The sequence below is a fragment of the Sinohyriopsis cumingii genome, chromosome 4 (assembly GCF_028554795.1).
Source record: "Sinohyriopsis cumingii isolate HCF-2022 chromosome 4, ASM2855479v2, whole genome shotgun sequence".
In the NCBI taxonomy this organism is placed as follows: Eukaryota; Metazoa; Mollusca; class Bivalvia; order Unionida; family Unionidae; genus Sinohyriopsis; species Sinohyriopsis cumingii.
In genome coordinates, this window is record NC_142964.1 from 55458122 (window position 1) to 55483149 (window position 25028).

The 25028-nt window shown below is 34.0% G+C and overlaps 1 protein-coding gene across 1 annotated transcript; it reads right to left on the reverse strand.

The window, feature by feature from the left end:
* Positions 1-264: 264 nt before the first annotated feature.
* LOC149801201 (A-kinase-interacting protein 1-like) lies at positions 265-21252 on the reverse strand. Its single transcript, XM_089955241.1, has 5 exons — positions 21136-21252; positions 14448-14600; positions 11825-11905; positions 8003-8107; positions 265-4489 (listed from the first exon to the last, which is right to left on the reverse strand). The coding sequence occupies exons 1-5, from the start codon at positions 21145-21147 to the stop codon at positions 4346-4348; spliced, it is 495 nt and encodes a 164-aa protein (XP_089811367.1). The 5' UTR covers positions 21148-21252; the 3' UTR covers positions 265-4345.
* Positions 21253-25028: the final 3776 nt, after the last annotated feature.

A 25028-nucleotide genomic window follows, 5' to 3' on the forward strand; every position in this document is an offset into this window, starting at 1 on the left:
CTTGCTGCAAAGGTGCTTTCTCTTTCACATGATTTTTGGGAGAAAAAAAATTGTACATTTAATGCAAAATTGGCCATGATGAACATTATTATTTTACAAACAGGCATGACCATGCTATGTGGCACACAATAAACACTGTCCCACCTTCAAAGATCCCAAGTAATTTAGACACTATTTATTTATTCAATTTACCAAATTTCCAAGACGATGCTCAGACATTCTCAACATATTTTTTAAAAAAATATAAAGAACAAAAAACATTAATTAGAAATAAACTCTTTATTGCCAGTGTAAGTGTAATAAAAATCACACCAACTTCAAACTTGTAAAATGCAATCTCACTATATGGAGAATAATAATAATAATACAAATTAGGGCATGTCTTTACAAAAACCGTATTGCTTTCAGGTGACTTAAAACAAATGCAGAAATCTGCATCTTAAATAACTTAGAAAAAGAAAAACAATGCCATATGTATACCACTAATGATGTGGCAACGAACCATTACTATAAAGAAAGGGAAGTAAATGTGTAAATGTGATAATGTCAAAACCTCATCAATTTCTACCTTCTGTCAACTTGTCACTCCAATATTAAAATTCATGCCTCATAACACTGTTTCCATATGTACATAAATATCATCAAGATTTTATGAAGTGATCTAAATCTAATGCAATTAAAAAAATCAATTTTTCTTCTTATCCTAAAATGTTGTGTTCAAGCTACTGTTATACAAATATTACTTCATTTGATTCCCTCTTGTATAAAATACTATGAACTTGTAATGAAAATTCACATCTCCAAACTGAACAAGAACATTTATATAATAGACATTATGTACACAATGGGGACACAATATTACACTGATAAATTAGAATCTTTAGTCTTTGTTCTATGCAGAATTTTATTTTATACTTTTTCTACCAATGCTGAGACTGAATGCCCAAGCAAGCATTTCAATATAGGCCTAGTTAAGGTTATACTGAATTGATATCTGATAATCAAGATGTTGAAAACTTCAAAGATATGCCAAAATACTTATGTAGGATTTGAAAAAAAGCAAATTTCAAGGTATCGTTAATATCAAGACCAAGTTTTGCAACTTCAATGTTGAACTAACATGGTAGAAATCATGTATATAAATCATTATTAAAATAAAAAAATCACAAAATTAAAAACTCATCAAATTTATGTTGTGCATAGTTTATATTTTCAGCACTGCATTTCTTGCAGTTTCCTCCTTAATGCTGTGATTGTTTTTCCCAAATATGATGCAAAACAACGCTAAAATATACACTTCAGTAAAAAAAATATAAATGCAAATCTTTAAAGTTGGAAATCCAAAAAAGATATATGTATGCAAAATATAACCAGAAAGTTTTAGAAAATATTTTGCATCCAGCAACAGTTCAAGCCACATGTTTCTTAATTTCCTTAATTCTCCTAAAAAGTTCATATTCAAAGAACAGTTTTTTCTATGGAAGCAAGAAAGAAAAAAAATGCATGTTTATAAGTACATGAACTCCTTGCTGACTAACTCAATACTTTAACCAGATTGTAATCAATGACTATTACAAAGCTTGCACCTACAAAGCTCTTACTAGTAAACAACAGCCACCGCTAACATAATCATGCACAAAATAAATTAAAGTCACCTCATCTTATGAAATGCTGGCTGCAATGATGCATAAAAAAAAAATATAAAAAAAAACAATAAAAAATAAATCATTGCTCATAAAATCTACTTCAGAAGCTTTAATCATCTGGCCATCCCATGAAGCCAAATTTTATCTGGTTGAAGTCATGAGTTTTGAATAACCTTAGAGTGACAGCTAGAATTACCACTTTTACAAGCATAGGTCATGCAAGACCAATCGCCTTGATTACCCTCTAATGACATGTGTATTCATTCTCCTGCTCACTCATTCACACATATAAACAGAGCAATCTATCACAATATATGTATATTCATTAATATGGAAAGTTTACCACTATATATATAAATAGCAAATATTTTCATTTTCTATGTTAATACCAGATACATTTCATCATATGGTACAAAAAATGTGACATTTTAACAAGTGGCAAAGCCTGGAGTTAAAATATACCTTTTTTGTACCACAAGATGAAATACTGCTAGTGTTAACATAGGAAAATAAAATTTTCTTATTTTATACAAAACTTGCTTCAATGATTAAACAATAAACTTGCTCTTCTGCACACCACCCCTACCCCTCCTTTTCATATGTTCACTTACATTTTATTCACATTTATCAGCTGATCAAACAATATTAGTGATTTTCATGAATAGTTGATTTGGAAGGAACAACAACTATGTAGCAGTAAATTACATTGTTCATGTTTTGTAAATTATTCTACTACATCTGACCAACAAAGCAATGGACACCATATTTTCACATTGTTGTCAATGTTGTAAGAAGATAAAAACTTCATAAAGAAGCAACCAGTGACAAGACAAACATCTACAGTAAAAAATAACCTCCATTCCTCACAAAATAGTATAGTCAAGTAGGAAAAGCAGGATAAAGTTGGGTTGCTGGAAAGACTATTGGTTGTAAGGGTACAGTAATAATGGAGATCCATTCAACTGTCAATAGTAAGACTTGATCATGAATGGTTGTAAGGGTACAGTAATAATGGAGATCCATTCAACTGTCAACAGTAGGACTTGATCATGACTGGTTGTAAGGGTACAGTAATAATGGAGATCCATTCAACTGTCAATAGTAATAATGGAGATCCATTCAACTGTCAATAGTAATAATGGAGATCCATTCAAATGTCAATAGTAGGACTTGATCATGAATGGTACCAAAGAAACCAAAGCATGAAAATTTCAACAGTCAATGGCACAAAATTGATATCACAGAGACATGCAATACAGTAGTAAACAGCATGCCAAAACCCGATGTAGATTTGAACAAAATGCCAAATTTTAACCAAAGTCAGTAAAAGGTGAAATATAGATCACAGTGACTTTTGTTATGCTGTAAAGGTGTGGCAATAAGCGATGTTTTGCAAAAATCAAGCTTCATGATTTGAACATGAACAGTGCCTGTGAAATGCCCTTCAAACATGAAAATTTAAAAAAGATCAGGAAAGTATAAATTTGGATTATACTTACCTATTTTTGAATTAAGGGTACAGTACTTTACAAGAGGCTTTTCCTAATCATGTCCCAGGACTGTATTCACAATAGTGTGTACACAGCATGCCAAAAACCTGTGGTTATGAGCTAAATGAAAATAAGACAAGTCAATAAAATGTTAAAGGTAGGTCACTGTGACCTTCCCTTGCTATACTGGTGTAATAACTTTAGAGATGCATACAATCATCCAGGTTAATAAATTTAGCATATACTCTGCTTAAGAAATCATCTTAAAACATAAAATTAACCAAAGTCAGTGAAGCATGAAATATGAGTCACAGTGAATACTTTTGTGATGTGGGTGTAATACTCATCAAGATGCATCCACTCACCAAGTTTCATGAATCCAGGTAAAACAAGATGTACACAGGTGCCAAAACTTGTGTGATCATGAGCAAAATGCAAAAAGTTAACCAAGAATATAAAAGTTATGTATATGCACACATAAAGTCAGCCTACTTGACCTCCTCTCAGGGGTAGGTTGCATGAAACTCCTCTAAACATGCCTAGATGCTTGGAGTCGGACTGCACATATGTAATATGATTTTACATTGGTGGACACTGATCGGGGTGGGGGTGGATAGTGTAGAACAATAGCTCTCCTCTCCTCTACTTCATATGACAAGTTATTCATGCCGAAGACAAGCTTATATATATATATATATATATATATATATATATATACACACATACATATACACACACACACACAACACTCACTCAAGTCAGTCAGGACCCAATCAACCAGCCATGTTCCCAGCTTACACCAGCACCATACTTAATTTATACAAAAGAGGAATTCACTGGTTAAGTACTGTCCATGCATGAAGACAAAATGAATCAATGTAAATTGTTTAACTTGAACAGGATATGTCATTTAAACTTCCAGATTCTGAGTCAAATGTGAGCTATTCCAAAACCTCTTCAAAAGTAAAAGAAAATGAAATAACATTTTCTCCAATAAAGTCAAGAGTCTCCATGGAACATGTGCAAAAGGAGAAGGGTTAGTCATATACACTAAAAAAAAATCTAAATCTGCTCACTTCTCTGAACTGAGGACATCACTAAAACTCCCAAAGGCACATTATGGCTCAAAATATTCACAATGTCCCATACTTATGAGTTGAGAGATCACAGAAATGTACAAGAAAAATGCTTCACCAGCAGAAATGTGCATCACACAACAAAGTCCAAATTGGCTGTCTGGCCCTCATTAACATGAACTACATGCGTCTGCTGGTCAGTTTTCCCCCATACCCCTGTTGTTACTGCATATGTACCTGGACTGACCACTATATGGACGTCTTCTGTGTGCTGCAGCTGAAATAAAAAATAGAAATGCATCCATAATACATACAGCAATGCAGATTAAACCCTCAGTGACCTTCTAAAATAACACTGTAGCTTTCATAAACAGTGCCCATTACAATATATACTTGCTGATAAGATGATTCCAACTATAAATGCACAGACTCAGATCTGCTGTTGCATAATGTATGAGCTGATCTGGATCTGTGCAATTAGAAGTAATCAGCAGAACAAACAGCAGAGATGCCAACTGCAAACCAGGGAAGTTAGGAAGAGAAGGGTACAAAGTTCATGGTTCATTTGAAAAATCTGGGACATTTACCACAGCAAAGAAAAATTCCATGCAAAATCCAGAAGAATGATAACATCATTTTAAAGCAAACAAAACATACATATGTACAGTTATATAACACTATTTACAGTACACAGCTCTTTGTATTCTTTTAATTGTCCTTCAAACAGCTTCTGGCTCCCATCAACTCTGTACAGTTATATAACACTCTTTACATTACACAGCTCTTTGTCTTCTTTTAATTGTCCTTCAACTGCTTCTGGCTCCTATCAACTTTGCTTAGAAGCTCCTTTTCCAGTATCATTTCATGGCAATCAGGATGGGCCTACATTGCCCATAAGTTCCTTTTCCAATATCATACCATGGCAATCAGGATGGGTTTACATTGCCCATAAGCTCCTTTTCCTATATCATTTCAAGGCAATCTGGATGGGCTTACATTGCCCATAAGCTCCTTTTCCTATATCATTTCATGGCAATCAGGATGGGCTTATATTGCCCATAAGCTCCTTTTCCAATGTCATTTCATGGCAATCAGGATGGGCTTACATTGCCCATAAGCTCCTTTTCCTATATCATTTCATGGCAATCAGGAAGAGCTTACATTGTCCATAAACTCCGTTTCCAATATCATTTCATGGCAATCAGGATGGGCTTACATTGCCCATAAGTTCCTTTTCCTATATCATTTCATGGCAATCAGGATGGCTTACATTGCCCATAAGCTCCTTTTCCAATATCATACCATGGCAATCAGATGGGCTTAACATCCCAGTCTGATATTTTAAAGTCAAGGCAGACAGAAGCTCCTTTTCCAATATCATTTCATGGCAATCTGGATGAGCTTAAAATCCCTGTCTGACATTTTCAAGTCAAGACACACAAAAATATATCAGCATAATTGTTACTATTATAAGTGGCAAAAAAGCATAATTTGGGTGTAAAAAGTGTAATCTATATATTTCATCACAGAATTACAGCATATACTAACTAGGTTCTGATGCTAGTCAAAATTCTTAACTTCACCAACCCCCAACACCCAAGACATATCAGCATAATTGTTACTATTATAAGTGGCAAAAAAGCATAATTTGGGTGTAAAAAGTGTAATCCATATATTTCATCACAGAATTACAGCATATACTAACTAGGTTCTGATGCTAGTCAAAATTCTTAACTTCACCAACCCCCAACACCCAAGACATATCAGCATAATTGTTACTATTATAAGTGGCAAAAAAGCATAATTTGGGTGTAAAAAGTGTAATCCATATATTTCATCACAGAATTACAGCATATACTAACTAGGTTCTGATGCTAGTCAAAATTCTTAACTTCACCAACCCCCAACACCCAAGACATATCAGCATAATTGTTACTATTATAAGTGGCAAAAAAGCATAATTTGGGTGTAAAAAGTGTAATCCATATATTTCATCACAGAATTACAGCATATACTAACTAGGTTCTGATGCTAGTCAAAATTCTTAACTTCACCAACCCCCAACACCCAAGACATATCAGCATAATTGTTACTATTATAAGTGGCAAAAAAGCATAATTTGGGTGTAAAAAGTGTAATCTATATATTTCATCACAGAATTACTGCATATACTAAACAGGTTCTGCTGCTAGTCAAAATTCTTAACTTCACCAACCCCCAACACCCAAGACATATCAGCATAATTGTTACTATTATAAGTGGCAAAAAAGCATAATTTGGGTGTAAAAAGTGTAATCTATATATTTCATCACAGAATTACAGCATATACTAAACAGGTTCTGCTGCTAGTCAAAATTCTTGACACAAAGGGCAAAATCTATACGGATTATAACCAAAATACAAGCACAAAATATACTGACAAATTATTTATATTCAGCACTCATTTTTTGACATGTGCAACTTTCGATGAATGATTGTGAACTGGAGTTCTATCATGAAGAGAGTGCTGTATTACTTCACCCTCATATTCTTCTTTTAAAGTTTGTAAAGCAGCATTGATTTGTCCTTTTTTCTGATTTCATGTTTTTGAAGTTTAAAAAGATATATCTGCTCTAGCATTTTCCATCACATAAATCCACAACTCACACCATAAGGCAATATCTGGAACCATTTTCTTTAAAGGTAAAGACTGGTCTGCTAACTAACTAGCTGATCCATATAACAAATCTGTGAGGCAAAGTTCATATTTGAAGAAACCTTCTGTTTTCTTGGAAATGGGTCATGAACAGTTGCTACAAATAGCAAATAAGTACTCTTACACAAATCTAACACAGCAGTCATCAATTAAGAATATTCTGAAATTTATAGGAGTAGAATTAAAGAGATGATAATAAAAATGACAAAAACAACTTTTTATTACTTCATTTTTTAAAGTTTTTTAAAATAAACCAAAAAAGTGTAATCCATACACAGGTCAGCATAAAATATAATTTGGTGAAAAAAGCAAAACGCTTATGCCAAAAGCGTAATGGTTGGTATGCATGTGATGGGCATCTCTAAAATAACATAGAACTGATCTGCCGACACATTATGTTAGCAGATTTGTATCTTTATTGTTTACAGTTTGACTTGACAAACGTATAAACAAGTATATATGGTAATTTAAGTAGATCCACCTTGAAAAGACAAAATATCAGTATCAGACAGTGAAACATAAAAAAACATAACAACAAGAGCAATAATAATGTGTAACTGAGATGCACCCATTTAAAATGTTGCACTACTATTGCATGAACAGTGAACGACTTACAAAAACTTTAATGTGACAAAGGCATCGTTATAGGATGTTTGCTAATCGCAAACTGACATTTAATGCACAGCTTTAAGTGATGTTGTTGTTGTTGTTGTAGGGTTTAACCCCATTTTTCAGCACACAATAGGCTATTTAAATGATATAAGTATTACTCTAATATATCAGCATTATAATGTCACATGTCAACTCAATTAGAGCAGTGAACTGGAACATATATAGAGCCCTTATGCTGCGTACATTTACATGGAACCTCAATTAAACATAAAGCAGTGAACTGGAATATATATAGAGCCCTTGTGCTATGTACATTTACATCGAACCTCAATGAAGCATAATGCAGTGAACTTGAGTGTATATGGAACCTCTGTACATTTACTTGCTTAAAATAATGTTTGGATGGGTAAACAAAAGCCCTATCAAATACAATTTTAATCATAATATCTTAATAACTTTATTGCAAAGATAACAGATACATACTGGATTTTTCCTCTGCACTGCAGTATAGTGAGGTGTGTGAAAACGTCTACAATGCAGCTGATCATGGGAAGATTCTAGGTTTTTGTCATGGCTGCCGTAGTATCTCTGTAGCGTTACAACAGAAATTAGAAAAACAAAAGAATTACAATCAGCATAATGTGATAATTTTTCTATTACTCAAAATATGTAACAGGTTGTAGTGAAAAAATATCTATTATGATAAAAATAAATAAACTAAATAATCACCCCTCATTATGTCCTGTCCAAAAATACACTAACCTTTACATATGTACTGCTCGTACTGTCTGATCAACATCCAAATTTACAGCAACAGCATGCTATGTAATGTTAACATTCGTAACTTTTGTTGTGTAATGATGTTTCTTTTAACATCAAATCAAAGAGAATGAAATTTCCAGAATTTTACGCCAAACATTTTATAGTCAGGATTTTTATTCTTAACTTGAGGACATAAGAATGTTAACAGCAATTTTACTATAACAAATATCATTTTAATTAGATCTGCTTATACTCTTGATTTTACAGGGATACTTCATGTCCTGAAATCCTCAGATAAAAGATATGTGTCTCCAAGAATGGACATCAAAGTACTGGAACCATAAGGCTACTATTCCACTTAAGTTGCAACCTTTCCTATACATGTAGATCCATTAAACTAAAACAACAGTTCAACATCCATAGATACCATGAACATTACTCCAAACCATTCCCTATTTTCAATACTAAAACTGTGTTTCCCTTTATGCACATGTGTATCAGAGATGCATGCTAAAGAATATTGATGCACACATTTTGCTGCCATGCATTTTTTTTATGCAAAGGAATCGCATAATGCGATCAGGATTTTTTTCAATATCCAATGCTTAGTATGTGGGATGGCATTGTGTATACTTCAAGCCTATGCATTTTTATGATGGTGTAGCTTCCCCTAATGTCCCCAGTGTTCATGTGATTTCCACTGAGCTCAGCAAGATGCCGCCCCGACATTTAACCACATTGCTTGTTGGGCTAGAAAGTTATCTCAATATGAAAACGGCGTGCAATCAGAATCACTAGCCAAGAGAGTGAAAGAAGCAGAACACAACAGAGTAGCTTTAATGGAAAATGGAGAATGAGTCCCTTGACTGGAATACGGCACATCCACTGGGATCACCGATGTGACTTCTGATTGCATGATTATAAAGAACGCAAATGTGAATAATTCTTTCATGACAGGGTTTAAGAATTTTTTAAAATCTGCTCTTGTTCACCACAAGATATCTGGAGAACACATTATCACCCAAGGCATTCTTTCACAGCAAAGAAATCATTAAGCTTGCAGAGACAAATGCATTATTTGGATTATAAAATCTGGGGATCATTGCAGATTTTGTTTGTTTGTAAGATTGCTGCAATAATAGAAAGATTTAAATGTTTAAGTGTAACTTACTAAATAGAAGATGAATCATTAGCCTCATTGATTTTTGGATAAAAGTGTTCTAAGACATAGTACAATAAAACTGAAAATAGTACACATTTTATGACAGGCAGTATTAACTGCCAATTGGTTAAATAAATTTATTTTTGTAATGGCTTATATATGTTATATGTAATGTGACAGTCTATAACATTGCTACAAAATGATTATAAGGAGACTGTTAAAAGTACAACTTTAAACTAAAAGGAAAATGAACTAATAAAATTATTCTTTGAATGGACAATGCATTTGTTTGTTAATTGTGTATATTGTTTCTTTTTGTACTGAGAGAGAGAGAGAAAGAGAGATAAATCTGCAAGTTGCAATTTCCTATTTCAAGCTGAAAAAGTACAGGTAAGATGAAAACTTGTCAGTACATTTTTTATTCCCACATTTTTCATTTGACACCACCACCCCCATTCTGACACCAAGTTTTTTTTGTACCTTCACTTTAACACCCCTGGGGGATACAATGACTAAACAATGCAACTGCCATAGCTGTGCAGGTTAACATCAGTTTGGCATTAAACTAAACTGTACACCTTGTCACAAAACTACACTGAACACTTTCATAAAGAAAAACATTACTCAGACCATGGAATTATTAGTGTTAAACTGAGTCAGAATAACTACAAGTAAGATTTGGAATCAAGACTTATGATGGAGAAACTGGACTTTTTTTTTTATACTGTGAATTCACTATTTTCCACTGGGTATACATTTTAATACATAATGTGGCTGCCAGAAACCATACATTATTATACCCAGTCAAGAACTATCATTCTGTGAAAACAAAAGGACAGCTTCCCTAATCCACAAATTTAAACATCAATTATTGAGCAAAGCTTCAAAATGTACAGTTTAAAGCTTTCTGTGGAACATTACGTGTACATTAAAAACCCATTCCTCCTAAACATTTTACTTCAACTGAATTCCTAACAAATACTGTTACATACAACTAATTAAGTTATACTCTCCAACATTACTGCATGACTTCCCTTGATTAAAGTTTGGCATGCTGTTACTTACAATTTCATACCAGAATAAGCCGATGAGCAAAAGATGTAGAAAGGTGTGTTTTCTGTCATTTTAAGTAAAATTTATTTATTCTGTTCACAAATTGTAATCAAAAACAGAAAAAGGGCAAGTGATTTTCCTTTTTTTTTAATGCTAAATGACAATAAAAGGAAAAAAATGAAGAATTTATTGTTTATATCAAACAAGTAAAATATTATGTTCATCTTTCCAAGCAGGCTCTACTGCCTAATATAATTTTTTCATTCACATTACACATGATAAAATCTGTCAAAAACAGGAGAAAAAGGATTTAGACATTTGATTTAGGTAATCATCCTGGGAATATCAGAGAGAGAGAGAGACAAAGAGAGAGCAAGTAAAAGAATACTGAAATAAATCATCCCCTCTCATATGGCACAGAAATTTTAACTGTAAACATATACCTTCATTAAAGTCATATACTGAGTTATGATGGAGAAGAGCAGCAAATACGTCAAACATGATCAAAAATATTGTATGGGGGTAAGGACATTGATGTAGCACTTCAATGACTCTGTTTATTTTTTAAAGTTACTATACATAACTTTGAGAAAATATCTCAGGATTAATATTCCTTTTTTCTTCTGATCCAGTACTGATGGCAGGTGTAGCCCTAATTATTTATATTTCTCTAATCTCCACAGGATCAGAATATATTTCATAGCTTCTTACAAGTTTCTTACGCTTCAATCTTTACATCAGCAAGTTCTTTGTCCTAATGTTATGCTACTTCTGCATTCATATCCATGACAGGAAATAATTATGCCAACTTTTGTCAGGCTGATACTTTCAAATACAATTACAACAAACAATGCAACAGAATTTTACAACAACAAATATGTTTTTCAGGTATCGAAGATTAAAAATAAGTTTAAACAGAAACCTCCATATTTGACCTACAAGTATGAACGAAAGTATTCATTTGCACAAAACCATGAAAGCCAATGAGAATGAAAACAAGTGTTAGTCCTGTCCTTCTTAAATTTCATAGGTTCTTACAATTTGAGAAAAATACCCATGTTTCCTGTGATCCACTTATTTACTCTGGTAGGCAACAATTTCTGTGGTTTCAGGAAAAATTGAATTTTCATTGATAAATTAATGTGCTGATTGCTTATGAGGTTCACTTGTTCTCACAGAAGGATCTTGTTCATCCAGCCTTTGAATGCTTCATTTGGAGTAGTCTTTGAATGCTTCGTTTGGATTAACCATGAAGTCCATCAAAAAACTTGTATGTCATGAGAATATTTTAATTCACACTAACTTCTGACTTGGTCAGCAATATTTACCTTACATTGGCGAGTGGTCTGAGACATACACTGCAGAACAGTAGCAAAGGCATCATCAATTGATGTGTATACCATTGGATCCTGAAACCAGATATCAGAGACACAGTTATGGAAGAAATGCAATGCAGATATTATGTGACAGATTTATCTAAATTCTTTTACAATTTTTATTATTAGCCTAAAGACGAATGACACAAAATGGCTCCAGTGAGTCTGATATTGTTCACATGCTATACATAACTTACAATTTCACATAGCAGATATATGTAGTTATGACAGACTCTATCTCCCAAATTTTATATCAGGTCCATTTTACTGATGTTTTTAAACTATATTCAGATAAAAATTCTTTCCAAAGATAAAGGCATAATTAATATGCATAGTCTCTTCACCAAAATCATCCAGATCTTTAAAAGCAAGCTTTAGTTTGTGTTCTAAAGAGTAACATGGCTTTCAAACAAACTGAAATTATAATTTGCATGTTTTTTTCGTTTTTAAGGTTGTGGGTTTCTTTGCTTTTGGTAATTAAATCTTGATGTTCCTCAAGTGAAAAGCATTCTGCAGTACTTTTTATGTATAAGCTAGAACAAGAAAACAAAAATTCCCAATAAACTGGCAAGTAATTCCCTAAAATAATGCACAGTAAGATAAGATAAAAACTAAAAACCAAAAATGTTTCTGTCACTTTAACAAGGCAATATTAGCAACTATCAACTCATTTCACCAGACCAAACAAACATGCTTCAAAATATTTAAGAATTTTAAATGTGGTAAACATAAATTAAAAAAAGCAATTTATACATGGGTTTTACAAGAAATATATCCTTACTGGAATACAATTACTTGCAATAAAATTACACAACCATGCAAAGAAAATGTTATAATTATATAATTTTTCTTCAGTTATAACTGACAAATTATTCATTGTAGCCTCTAAGATGCATTATTTTTTCTAATCTGGTAAATTGTTCTACTGGAATTATAACCTTGCATTTTACAATATATATTTTTATATATCTTGTTATCCCTTTTTGGCAAGGGAAACAACTCTAATCACAAACCTGCAACTATCTTTAGTCATTTTCATGGTTTACTGAAGCCTAAAATTTAACATAAATCTCTTCATAGCCAGAAAGACTAGTGGGAAGAGGAAAATTACTAGTCCTGTGGAATCTTAACTAGTCCTGTAACAAAACTGTCCATTTTCACCAGTTACATTGCACAACACTATTCTTCTCTATCATGAATATGACATTCCCCCTTTTTGTCCATGTTTTGTGCTCTTTTGTTTTTGTATTTTTATTACAACCAGTATATGACTTTCATTTAACTTTTTCTACAATATTTGAAAATGACGGTTGTGAGATTCTGTGTGCTCGTGGGACTAGCAATTTCATCAAAGTTTTATCGTCTTTCAGCAGATTAAAGGCATAACAATTTTAATGCTCACAATTTCTGAGAAAATAAATAATTTACATATCAATTTCACACAGGTATAACTAACTGAAGTAAATTTAAGTTTGCTAGCCCATCCGCAAAGCAATTATGCTTTAAGACCACCATGTTGCCCTCTTGTAATTCTAGACTGGTTTTCGTACCTTCCATATAAAAAAAGATATGGATATCTGTCTGTGAAACAAAAATTCTACCAGACGAATCTAATCCAGTCAAGTTGTGGAGGAAAATTCCCAGTTTATTCCAGACTTTCGTCAATATTTGCAAAATTCAAGGACTTTTCACGGTCGAGACAAAAATTATCATTTCTCCCTACTTTTTCCCCGATTTTCTGGTAGCCTGGGAATCCTGGTACAAGTATGGTCATGATATTTATAATGACTAGATGATAATGGAGAATTTCAGAACTTCAACAGGCAATGAGGACAAATTCTTGGACTTTGTACCTGGTGACATTAAACAGATTTATAGGATACTGTGAATCACAAAAAATGTGGACTTACCTTATATTGTTTTTTAAGATGTGTGGAATTAACATATAGGATATTCTGTATCAAATCATTATAAGCTACTATTTTTATACCGGTATGTGACCTCAAATTTCATTATGGGATTTATATAAATGGATTTCAGATGTTAAGCATTATGTATTTTAATGGATTTAATTAAGACAAATTTTAAGTTATCAAATTATTTGTGACATATTCCACTCAATAACAATTATATTTTACACTGGTTTCATATTTGTCTTTCCAGTTTAGCTTGTTTATTTTTCTGAACTGCAACTCTGCCTCACTCTTGACAAGTCACCCTTTGAGATGGAACTCCTGAATGCAAAACTTTAACATTGTTCACCATGTTGCTTAATTAAGTAGGCAAGACAAGCAAAATGGGAACTCCTAGTACATCATGGCATAAACTTTATACCTACGGTAATACTATTAAAGAATTTCACTTAAATACTGCAACTGGTCTTTAAGAGATGTGACTTTAAAACACTTTAATGTAATGCAAAACTTCAAGATTGTTGATGGCACCAGTGCTAGAAAAGCGTCTACTACACCTAATCATGCCTAGATCATCCCACTCACACACCCAAAAATGAAAGAAAGGTACTTCTGATGAAATTATGTTCAGTTTATAAGAGCTTGTTAATGAATGGCCTGACCTCAAAATGTGGTGAACACTTCTGTTGTTCTGATAAAGGTTTGGGCCACTCAATTTTTCGACTCAAGGCTCTTTCATACACATTCTGTCCCATCCTGGTGGCCCTATCCAGTGTGTTGACTGCCCACACATCTCCCCGGGGCCAATCAGGTGACTGAAAAACATAATAAAATAAACGATATTTTTATTTGTTAAACATACTATAAGCCATCAATGCAGACTAAAAAGTCCAAATAGTGCAGAAACATGCAAAATTACTGACAGCATGCAAAATTACTATGACAGCATGCAAATATAATGACATCATCAACAAAAGCTTACCAAATTTCATTTGTCTACCTCAAAAATGTTTGGCTTAAAGCTACCAAATATCACAAGTCCAATAATATGAACATAAATAAGCCTACAATGTCACGTGTCCAGTAACATGAAACAAAAATAAGCCTGCAATATCACATATGATGTCCATTAATATAAATGCAAATAAACCTACCAAATACCATGTATCCAGTATAGTACAAACTTACTTAACAGTTGGGCCCAACTGTAGACATGGACCCTGATTTTGCATAATGCACCAGTTGATCAGGGTCTTTGCCATTTGTTCTACTGATCATTCTCAACATACTGCATAATCTCAGATATTCTAGTGCAATATGCAGTGGCAGCTATTGATCAATACAGTTCATAGATCTAACGTAAAAGTGAGTATATACGGTAGTGGTTACTGCTTAAAGCTGCACAGTCTGAATTTAAATCTACACAATCTATTTGACTCTCACAAATTAGTTGTTTCACACATTTTCAATAACATTTGATAACAAATAAATGAGTTTCCTGCTATTTAATTCTTGAGGAATTGTAAGGATTTTCAATTACATCAGTCTTCTGGGGGATTTCCAAATATGCAAATAGCTGAGCAGAATGATGGAAAACTGAACGTAAATACACTAGTAACAACCATAGATTAAGTCATTAAGTACAATGATTGTTTGAAGTCATAATTTGTTATCATAGTGATATATCTACACACATACATCAAAGTAGCAAGTTCATACAAAAACAAACATCTTCATTAATCAGCCAGTTCCCACCACATTAGCACAAGTATGTTACAGTGTCAATAGTGCTATCACTTAAAATCTGTGAAAGGCTCTATTTATGGATTTGAAAGAGACTGTGAATTTGAGCCACAAATACAAGAACAAAAAATACAGACATTGCAGCTTTAATCCTCCTAACAAGGCTTTTACCTAATATATTTTATCAGAAAATTCAACCATGTGCACACAATTGAAAAATGTGTGCATGGATTGCAACATTTAATTAGGTCATCTACAGATGTATATTGTCTATGATGAATGGCTTTTGTGCAATCTTCCTAATAAGATTCTTGGGATATAGGGATGCAGCTAATCAAGATGCAAATGCCATTACAAACAATTCAGGCATGTGCAATATTTAAAGAACACAAGCAATTTTTCTACATATAACCAGAATTGCTGTTGTTGTTGTTGTTGTAGGGTTTAACGCCATTTTTCAGCACACGATAGGCTATACATGGCGGCCAGTATTAATGGTGGAGGAAGAACCCGGGAAAACCCCGGAAAGAACCACCGACCCACGAGAAGCTACAGGCAAGCTTTCTCACATACCCACATTAGCCGAATCCGAGACTCGAACCCACGCAGACAGAGGTGAGATGGCAGTGATCCGTAACGGAAAGCGCTTTAGACCACTCGGCCACTCAGGGCCCCCGAATTGCTGTTGTAATATATGTATTTCTGCACTTGCCCTGTTTTGACTGCCCATGATATGTCTGGTTGTTAAAAATTAATTTGATTGAACATTGTGCCCTGGAATAAGCATTATGGCATGGTATGAACCTTCCATTAAGGATGTTTTACAAATGCATGTTTAAAATACAGGCTTCCTAGTAAACTCCAAATGTCTGATTCCCGGCATGGTTCATTATGTTTTTGTTTGGCAAATACTGGCTGGTGATAGTGATGATGCCAACGATTTTTAAAGTTATGAAGTATACTGGATTACTGGAGCTGGGAAATTGTTCATGGAAATACCAGTGACTGATTTTTAACCTAAAAATGGTGTTAATACAAGTCAGCTGTACTGATCGATATAGAAAAACAGATGGCATGACAGTCAATCTCCCTTTTGGCAGCATTTTGAAATTAAATCTACAAACGGCAGAATACTGAGCATATTTAAAATACAGACTATTTAAAAGCAGAGTGCAACTTTCATTTTTTTTTATCAATCAATTTATCCCTGCGGATTATATGCTACAAAACCATACATCTATATCAAGGTTAGATAAACTGAATAAATAAGGATGAAAAAAGTTAAATTAAGAAGTAAAGATATTTATTTGAATACCTCTATCCGCACAAGCATATTATAGTACTCATGCAGGGATCATCCTGGGCTTCGCCAATGTCGCAAATTGCGATTTTTTTCCCTTATTGGCGACAAAAATATCCCATCTGGCGATTTTTTTGGCGACATACTTTTTGGTTATTTAATTTGTACATACAATCGTGGATTTGGACTGGATAAATTAAAAGGCAGAACGAAAGGAAGCCACAAACTTGACTAAGCAATGCATTGGAATCAGTCTGTTACACAAACGATCCTTTGTTCTTATTGACAACCCCATCTTTACAGTGCATTGTTACATCATAATCTGCTTATGCTGACATCTGGGCTGAGGACTGTATGCTGCGATACAGTCAATCATGCTACCGCACTATACCTACAACTGACCGACTTCTGAAGACGCGAATAGAACGGATACAATTAATTGTATCGCTAATCCTTCTGTTTTTTTTTTTGTTTTTTTTTTATTCATACACCAATACAATAGTTTTGCTGAACCTTCATAGAAAACTGATAATCTTTGAAGTACCGACTACTGTGTATAAATACAAAGCAAATGGAAAAAATCTCAATCACAATTACATCTGTCGCCAGTGCAGCATTTTACTCTTTGATCTTTTCCTTTTGCCATCAGTCCCGTGTTATGGCTGCAGAGACTTAAACTCCGCAACAAGAAATAGCAAAGAAAACCAAACAGTTTTGCATAATTAATAATAATTATTTATTTCTCAAAATACAGGAGTGAAAGAATCCCTAAATTGGGTGTGAATTTATGCTTATATATACGGTCCAGTATTGCCAGGTGTTGACTCGTGTAAGTTTCATTCGTGGGAATGGAGATCCTATTTTTCTTGTCGAGAAAATTTATACAGCATTCAGTGATCATTCTTGGGATTTAGGAAGCAATTCGCTACAAGCTTTTTGAAGCTAGCCATGGAGGTTGGGGGCTGCTGAGAGACTACTGGTGTCACCTGTCAGCACTGTAGACTGTGAACGTGGATTCCATAAGATGAACCTCATAAAAACTGATATCAGAAATAAGCTCTGCATCCTATCTCTCGAGAATTTAATGAGAATCAGCATGTACAGATGTGAAAAATTAGACTTTGAAACTGCATTCAACAAGTGGGCAGCCCTAACATCGCGACGGATATTCATGTAACACTTTGTAACATTTTGTTAATGCTTGTTGTAATTAAAGTATTAACTAACCCATCTTTTGTAATTTTCATTGCCTTTTACATTAATAGACTAAATTAACACTTGGAAAAATGTACACTACTTGTTTTGGCGACACTTTTTGAAAATTGGCGACAAAATATTGAGGTTGGCGATTTTTTTTGCGACAGCTTTTTAAAAGCCAGGACCATCCCTGCTCATGGACTAAACATCCTAATACAGCATTATGGAACAGATAAGAAATCTGGCATGGTACTCAATAAATTACTGATGCAAGAAAGTAAGTTTATTTTAGTGAAAAAAGGATCCAAAAGAAAATATATGTGAGCTTTGGAAAATTGTAAATAACAGCAACAAAGATCAGTTCCCCAACATCTTCAAGCTGACAAAAGCTATTTTAAAATACAGACAATTTAAATGCAGAGTGTAATTTTCTATACATATGCCATTCAGAAGGAAGTGCAGAAAAATATTCATACACAGACAAGGAACAGAGTATACCGGTACTCATAAATAATTAACAGATTAATGCTCATACAACTAGAGGTGACATCTTTTACAGATTTTGATTTCAGTAGAGCTCTAAAAAGTGGAGCAGGAAGAAAGTTGTTGTTGTAGGGCAGTGGTGTCCAACCTTTTTTGACACCATGGGCCACTGAAAATGTTTTTCTTGAAGCCAAGGGCCACAGATGAAACCTGAAAAGCAAAGACTATATAGCTGCTCAAGCTATGGTGGGCCATTTAAAATCACCCTGCAGGCTGCATGCAGCACACAGGCTGCGGGTTGGACAGCACTGCTGTAGGGCTTAACGCCATTTCTCAGCACAAGATAGGCTATACATGGTGGCCAATATAAATGGTGGAGGAAGAACCCACAAAATCCCAGAAAGAACCACTGACCCATGAGAAGCTACTGGCATGCTTTCTCACATATCCACATTGGCCAAACCCAAGACTTGAACCCATGCAGACAGAGGTGAAATGGCAGTGATCCGTAATGGTGAGTGCTGCAGACCACTTGGCCACTAGCGACTAATATTGAAGTGCTCACTGCTGTGTTAATAATGAACTATGGCCTATTCCTCCACCTTCTCCTTTTTATCTACACTTCCCTTCTTTCGGTGACAAAGAGTGAAGTCACCCTCAAGATAAATCCTGGCAGTATATCTCCTTAAATTGTACATGGAGAACAAATTTGGAATTTCTCTTTTTATGCAGAGATATTTAAGCAGTGAATGAAGATGATAATGGAATAATCAGCATAGAATCAGCAAGAAGGTTGAATTTAAGCCGCTTAAGTTTATCACCTTGTGTAAATTTTTACAATAATATAAAATAGAACTGGGTGTTGTCAATAGTTTTCCTTCTTCACTACCAAATACAAGTGGCTTCAGCAGTCTTTTACATTTGCAGGAAGTATAATGTGATAGATTTTGTTGTATTCATCCTCATTCCCATGTCCAGATGTGTTCAAGATGAGATTTTCTTTGCATGAGGAAACTGCTTTATTTCTTGTTTTGAAGATATCATCATAATGTCTTCTAAGTTTAAGTGAGACATGAAATTGGCGACGTTTTCAAAGCATTCATGCCTTGCAAAACAAAGGGCTTGGTGGCTAAAGTGAGTTAAATGGAGCCTCCATTAAATGGCCTAAAACACTGAATAAAACTCACTGACAACCAACAGGTAGTCTGTTTTAAAGATTTTTTTGTTTTCTTGTCATCTTTGTGATTTGCATATAAATATATAACTATCTAGGTACCATCAACCCTCCAAAGATGGAAAGACTATCAAGTTCATATGTGTATCAATATGTATCATATCGTAGCCTGTGTATCATGAATCTTTATCCGATATGCAGCACAGGTGGGTCGTTTCACCCCAAGCTCTGAGTGTGATGTGTTTACAGTTGGGTCATTGATCACATTAGCCAATTCTCAGATGCCAAGAAAAACACTTCGGGATATAAGAAACTCATAAGCTCCTTAGCTTACCCCTTCTTCATTGTCACTGATGTGCATTGTTATTTTTGTTGTTCTAGGGTTCAATGCCATTTTTCAGCACAAGATAGGCTATACATGGCGGCCAGTATAACTGGTGGAGGAAGAACCCTGGAAAACCCAGGGAAGAACCACCGCCCCACGAAAAGCTACTGGCAGGCTTTCCCACATACCCACGCTAGCTGAGCCTTGGACTCGAACTCACGCAGACAGAGGTGAGATGGCAGTGATCCGGAATGGTGAGTGCTTTGTTATTTTTATAATACTGATTACAGTATGTTTTTATTGTACATTATGCCTATTTCACAAATTGCTCAAAGAAATATACTGAAGGAAATCATCAAAGTTATAACATTTGAAAGAACTGCTTATAAAAGAACATTCTGGTTATAATTCCCTCATCTGCTAAAATAATGTCCTAAAAGAGTTGAAAAGGACCCGTTTAGCGAAAAGGATCGATTTTTAACAAAGATACATAAAATGGTATGTGTAATGGGCTACTACATAAAATAATTTCATTTATGAAATAGAAATATTGATTGAAACATTAGTAAAATGATCCTTGGTCCTTTTCGTACACGAAAAAGTCCCTTTCGCACTTCATATCCACCGCTTGAAGAGTGCTGACTTAGCGCTCATAACACTCTCGTCGAGGCGGTTTCAAAGCACAACAGTGTTTATAGTTTCTTAATTGTTCCGTATTCGAACTTTACATACAAAAAAAAACATGCAGAATTGTTAGTAACTTCATTGTCTACAAACGTTTTAGTTTCACAGCCTATGTTGGCTTACAAATTGTATGCGTCATTTTGGTTTAAGTTTGACTAAGTAATCAGAGGTGTCTATTGCCGACATGATACTCGTTTATGTTTTGAATTATCTATTTTAAGGATCGCGTGAAAACAAAGTACTAATTAATTATTTTTTTTGCCACAGCCAATTACAATGGCTGAACGTTGTTCAGGTTTAAGCTGAAGTGCGTAAACTTAAAATCGACGAAATGACCAAAGTTGAAAGTAACATGACAGGACATGATCAGCAACTGAACAAACTATAAAAGACTATATACACATATAACACGCTTGAAATATAAGGTAATACGTCTGAACTAACCTGACTACGCATTTTGTTAAAGATGTGTGATCAAAGAATGAAAAATAAGAACGAATCCGTACTGCAACGATTCAAAATCAGCGAACGGACAATAGGTGAAACGGTGTTAAGCAAAATTTTAATCAGACACCGCCTGACTTACTTTAGCAAATTGTGTCCGCGGATGTTTTATTCTCTCTCTTTTTACATACATTTTAATTGCTATTTAAAAAATTAAAAAAGAAACGAAAAGAACGAAAGGGAAAATTGCATAAACGGAGACATCTATGTCACAGGGATTCGCAAGACTCGATTGATTGATAGATAAGATATATTAATAATTATCTAATATAAAATGTTAACTTTAAAAATGTGCATGCTCTCTCTCTCTCTCATACTCGCCTTTCATCCTTCACACACAACTCGCCTTACTCACATATTAAATTTAACGTTAATTATTGGAAAATTCAAAGTAACTAAACCAATTTTTAATGTGCGGTGCATAAGCTGTTTTAAATACCATTATTTGTCAGCCATTTATAATGGTAACGGTATAAACCATCCAAACATATATTACGCTTGATGCGTTGTCTTCAGATGTTGATGTTACACTTGATGCGTTATCTTCAGATGTTGATGTTACGCTTGATGCGTTGTCTTCAGATGTTGTCAAGAAGACAAAAGAACATCTTTTCACAACAGAAACTTTTTATTTTCAACAATTTGCAACGATTCTTAATGCCATGTTATAACAGCTTCTTTGACAATTTGGTCACCATATGCTGTTTGAATTGAACTTTATTCTCATAAATTCAATCTCTGTTTATGTAAAATCTTGGAGGAGTGACATTGCAAAATTTACAATATCTTTAACTTGTACGTTACATTTAACCTTATACGTATTTCTTTATTTTTTTCACATCAAATACGTAGTTTATTTCTTCATCGTATTGCACTGGTTTTACAATCTTGCTATCGGAACTGATGCTTCTTATTTTGTGTCGTCTCTAAATCTGCATCTTTTCTCAAATATTTAAGTTTTAATTTCGACATTATTCTTTTGGATGCTGTATAATTTGTAACACAGCTAGATTTTACTACATTTTTAAAGTCCTATTCTGGCTTATTAATAAATATGCACGAGGAACCTACCATTTTATTTAGGATTGAGGTGAAGAGAGCTGCACAGATATGTAAAACTAATGAAATATGTATTCCATTTCTATGAACATTTTGGATTTATTACAATGTAGCCCATTGCCATCATTTATGCTGTTTAAAAATTTAGTTTAGTGTTGTTTTCACTGAGCTAGCTAAACACCTGTGATATAAAAGACAAATAAAGATTGAACTATAATTAGAATGTCTTATTGGATTAGTCATTGCGGGAAGAAGACCGTAATAATTTAAGTTTTATAAATGTGCAAGCACACGGCAACTGTACTAAAGCAATAAGTATAAAATGAGTGATCCAGTTTTCACGTATTAGTGGATTATTTTGCGATTTTGCTTCTGTTTCATTTACTGTGCATGGGCGAAGCCGCTCATGGAAGATGAAAACAAAATCATATTAATTTAAATTGTTCATCTGTACTAGCACTTCTTTTAATTTACGTAAAATATTATCGTCATTCAATAATTATATAACTGTGTCGGCGTGTTTTTTAAAAACAAATTTTGTTCCATTGAATCAATCTCTTTATGTACCAGCTAGAGTTGAGTGGATACAATTTTGTATAGCAGTATTTGTGAACATACCGCAATACATATCACGGCAATAAAATTAAGGACCAGCAATTTAATTTTCTTAGGCGCGGGGTGTTGATTTTTTCTTCTCAAGCTATGAAAGAGCTGTAAGAAATGATCTGACTTATTACCAAAAATACACAATATTACACCAATGATATTATCGGGAAAAATTATCTTGAGATCAAAGAAAATTATATATCTAGGTCTGAAAAAAATCGCAGCACCCCCCCCCCAGGTTCTTACCATATTGTAGATGAATTTTCTGTGTCTAAGTTAATTGCTGTATGAGTTGTCATCTAATCATAGCAAATGAAGTGGGATGATTAAGCTTACAATATAGCTGACACCGTGTAAAAGACAATTTCCTAACATTAGAAAATTTGTTGATACAAATAGGAAGTGTTGACACTGAAGCATTCAATTTGCTAACCACACTATTGATAATTAAGGCAGGGAAACTTTGATTGGGATGCCAACACTCGGGTAAATTATTTGACAGAGAGGGCCAGTAGACATAAAACACACTGGTTTTTTAGGGTTTTATTCTATATGGTTGTTACTTTGCAGCATTGTGCCGCCGGGCCTGATAGTCGTTGGGTTTTTTGACTACCTTATATATGTAATTTTTAGGGTTTTATTCTATATGGTTGTTACTTTGCAGCATTGTGCCGCCGGGCCTGATAGTCGTTGGGTTTCTTGACTACCTTATATATGTAATTTTTAGGGTTTTATTCTATATGGTTGTTACTTTGCAGCATTGTGCCGCCGGGCCTGATAGTCATTGTTTTTTTTTTCAACTAACTTATATATATTAATTTGGGGTCTTAATGCGGGTGTCCCTGATGGTCTCGTCTTGCGACCACCTTAAACGTTCTATTTTGGGGTTGTATGGTTAAGTCTAGGTTTGTTGTAGCTGTCACCTAGGTATAGACGGTAAAGTTTTAGCTGTTAGAATAGCATGTTGTTGAAGAGTGGTATGATAGGAGAAGTAGAGTATAGGTTGTTAATTTCTCCCCCCCCACCCCGCCTATTCCTTCCTGGTTATTGGTCTAGTTAACTGTTTATAGTATAGGTTCTATTTTACGTTTGGTATTTGTATAATTTTTATCAGTCTGTAAAAAATATTTTCCTTATTATTTGTCCTAGAGATTTTTTTTTATTTTATTTTTTTAAAAAACTATTTGGGTTAATATAGCTAGGTCCAGATAGTATAGAGATATTCAAGGAAGCCTAATCTGGGTTTTTCGCTATTTTATTAATTTGTTTAATTGGCCTAAATTTGATATGTTCTTTATTTTGTTATTATCTATGCTATTTATGTTTATTCATCTAAATTGTTTAGAATCTGTTTGTATTTAGCTAGTTCCAGATCAGTTGTCCTTGTCGACTGTACTCGGATCTCGTAGTTCTAGAGGTATACAAGGAAACATAATCTGAGTTTTCGCTATTGGTCTAAATTTGGCATATATTTTAATTGTATAATTATAATTATTATTTAAATTTTTGTATATAATTCAGTTTTTTTTAGGTAAGTTATGATATTGTTGTAGGTGATACTTAGATTGGGGTTAGAGCTATTTAGGAATTCTGGGTATGTGTTCGGCGATCCTATTTGTTTTTGTTCGATTTTGAATTGTTCCCTTTCATTCTTTAATCTATTGCATGTGTTGAAGATATGGTGCAGATCCTCTGGTACCCGACAGTAGAAGCAATTTGGGTTATGAGGTTTTGGTCCTATGTGTTTTCCATAGCTGTTGGTTTTTCCAGTGAAGATTCTATTTATTACTTTTTGATCTTTTCTTTTAAGTAATGGTGGTTGTGAAGGAAAACATCCCCTACTTTTGTCATCTCATATTATATACTATCCACAGACGCAAAGGAGGATAAAACAAACCCAAATCTACTATCCACACACGTAAAGCAGCAAAATCAAACCCTAAATATACTATCTACACACGTAAAGCAGCAAAATCAAACCCTAAATATACTATCCACACACGACAAGCAGCAAAACCAAACCCAAATATACTATCCACACATGCTAAGCAGCAGAAACATAACCATAATCTACTATCCCCACATACGTACGTGAGCGCTTACAATCACACACACACACACACACACACACATAGACACATAGAATCATACCAGGAAAAGGGTGAGTG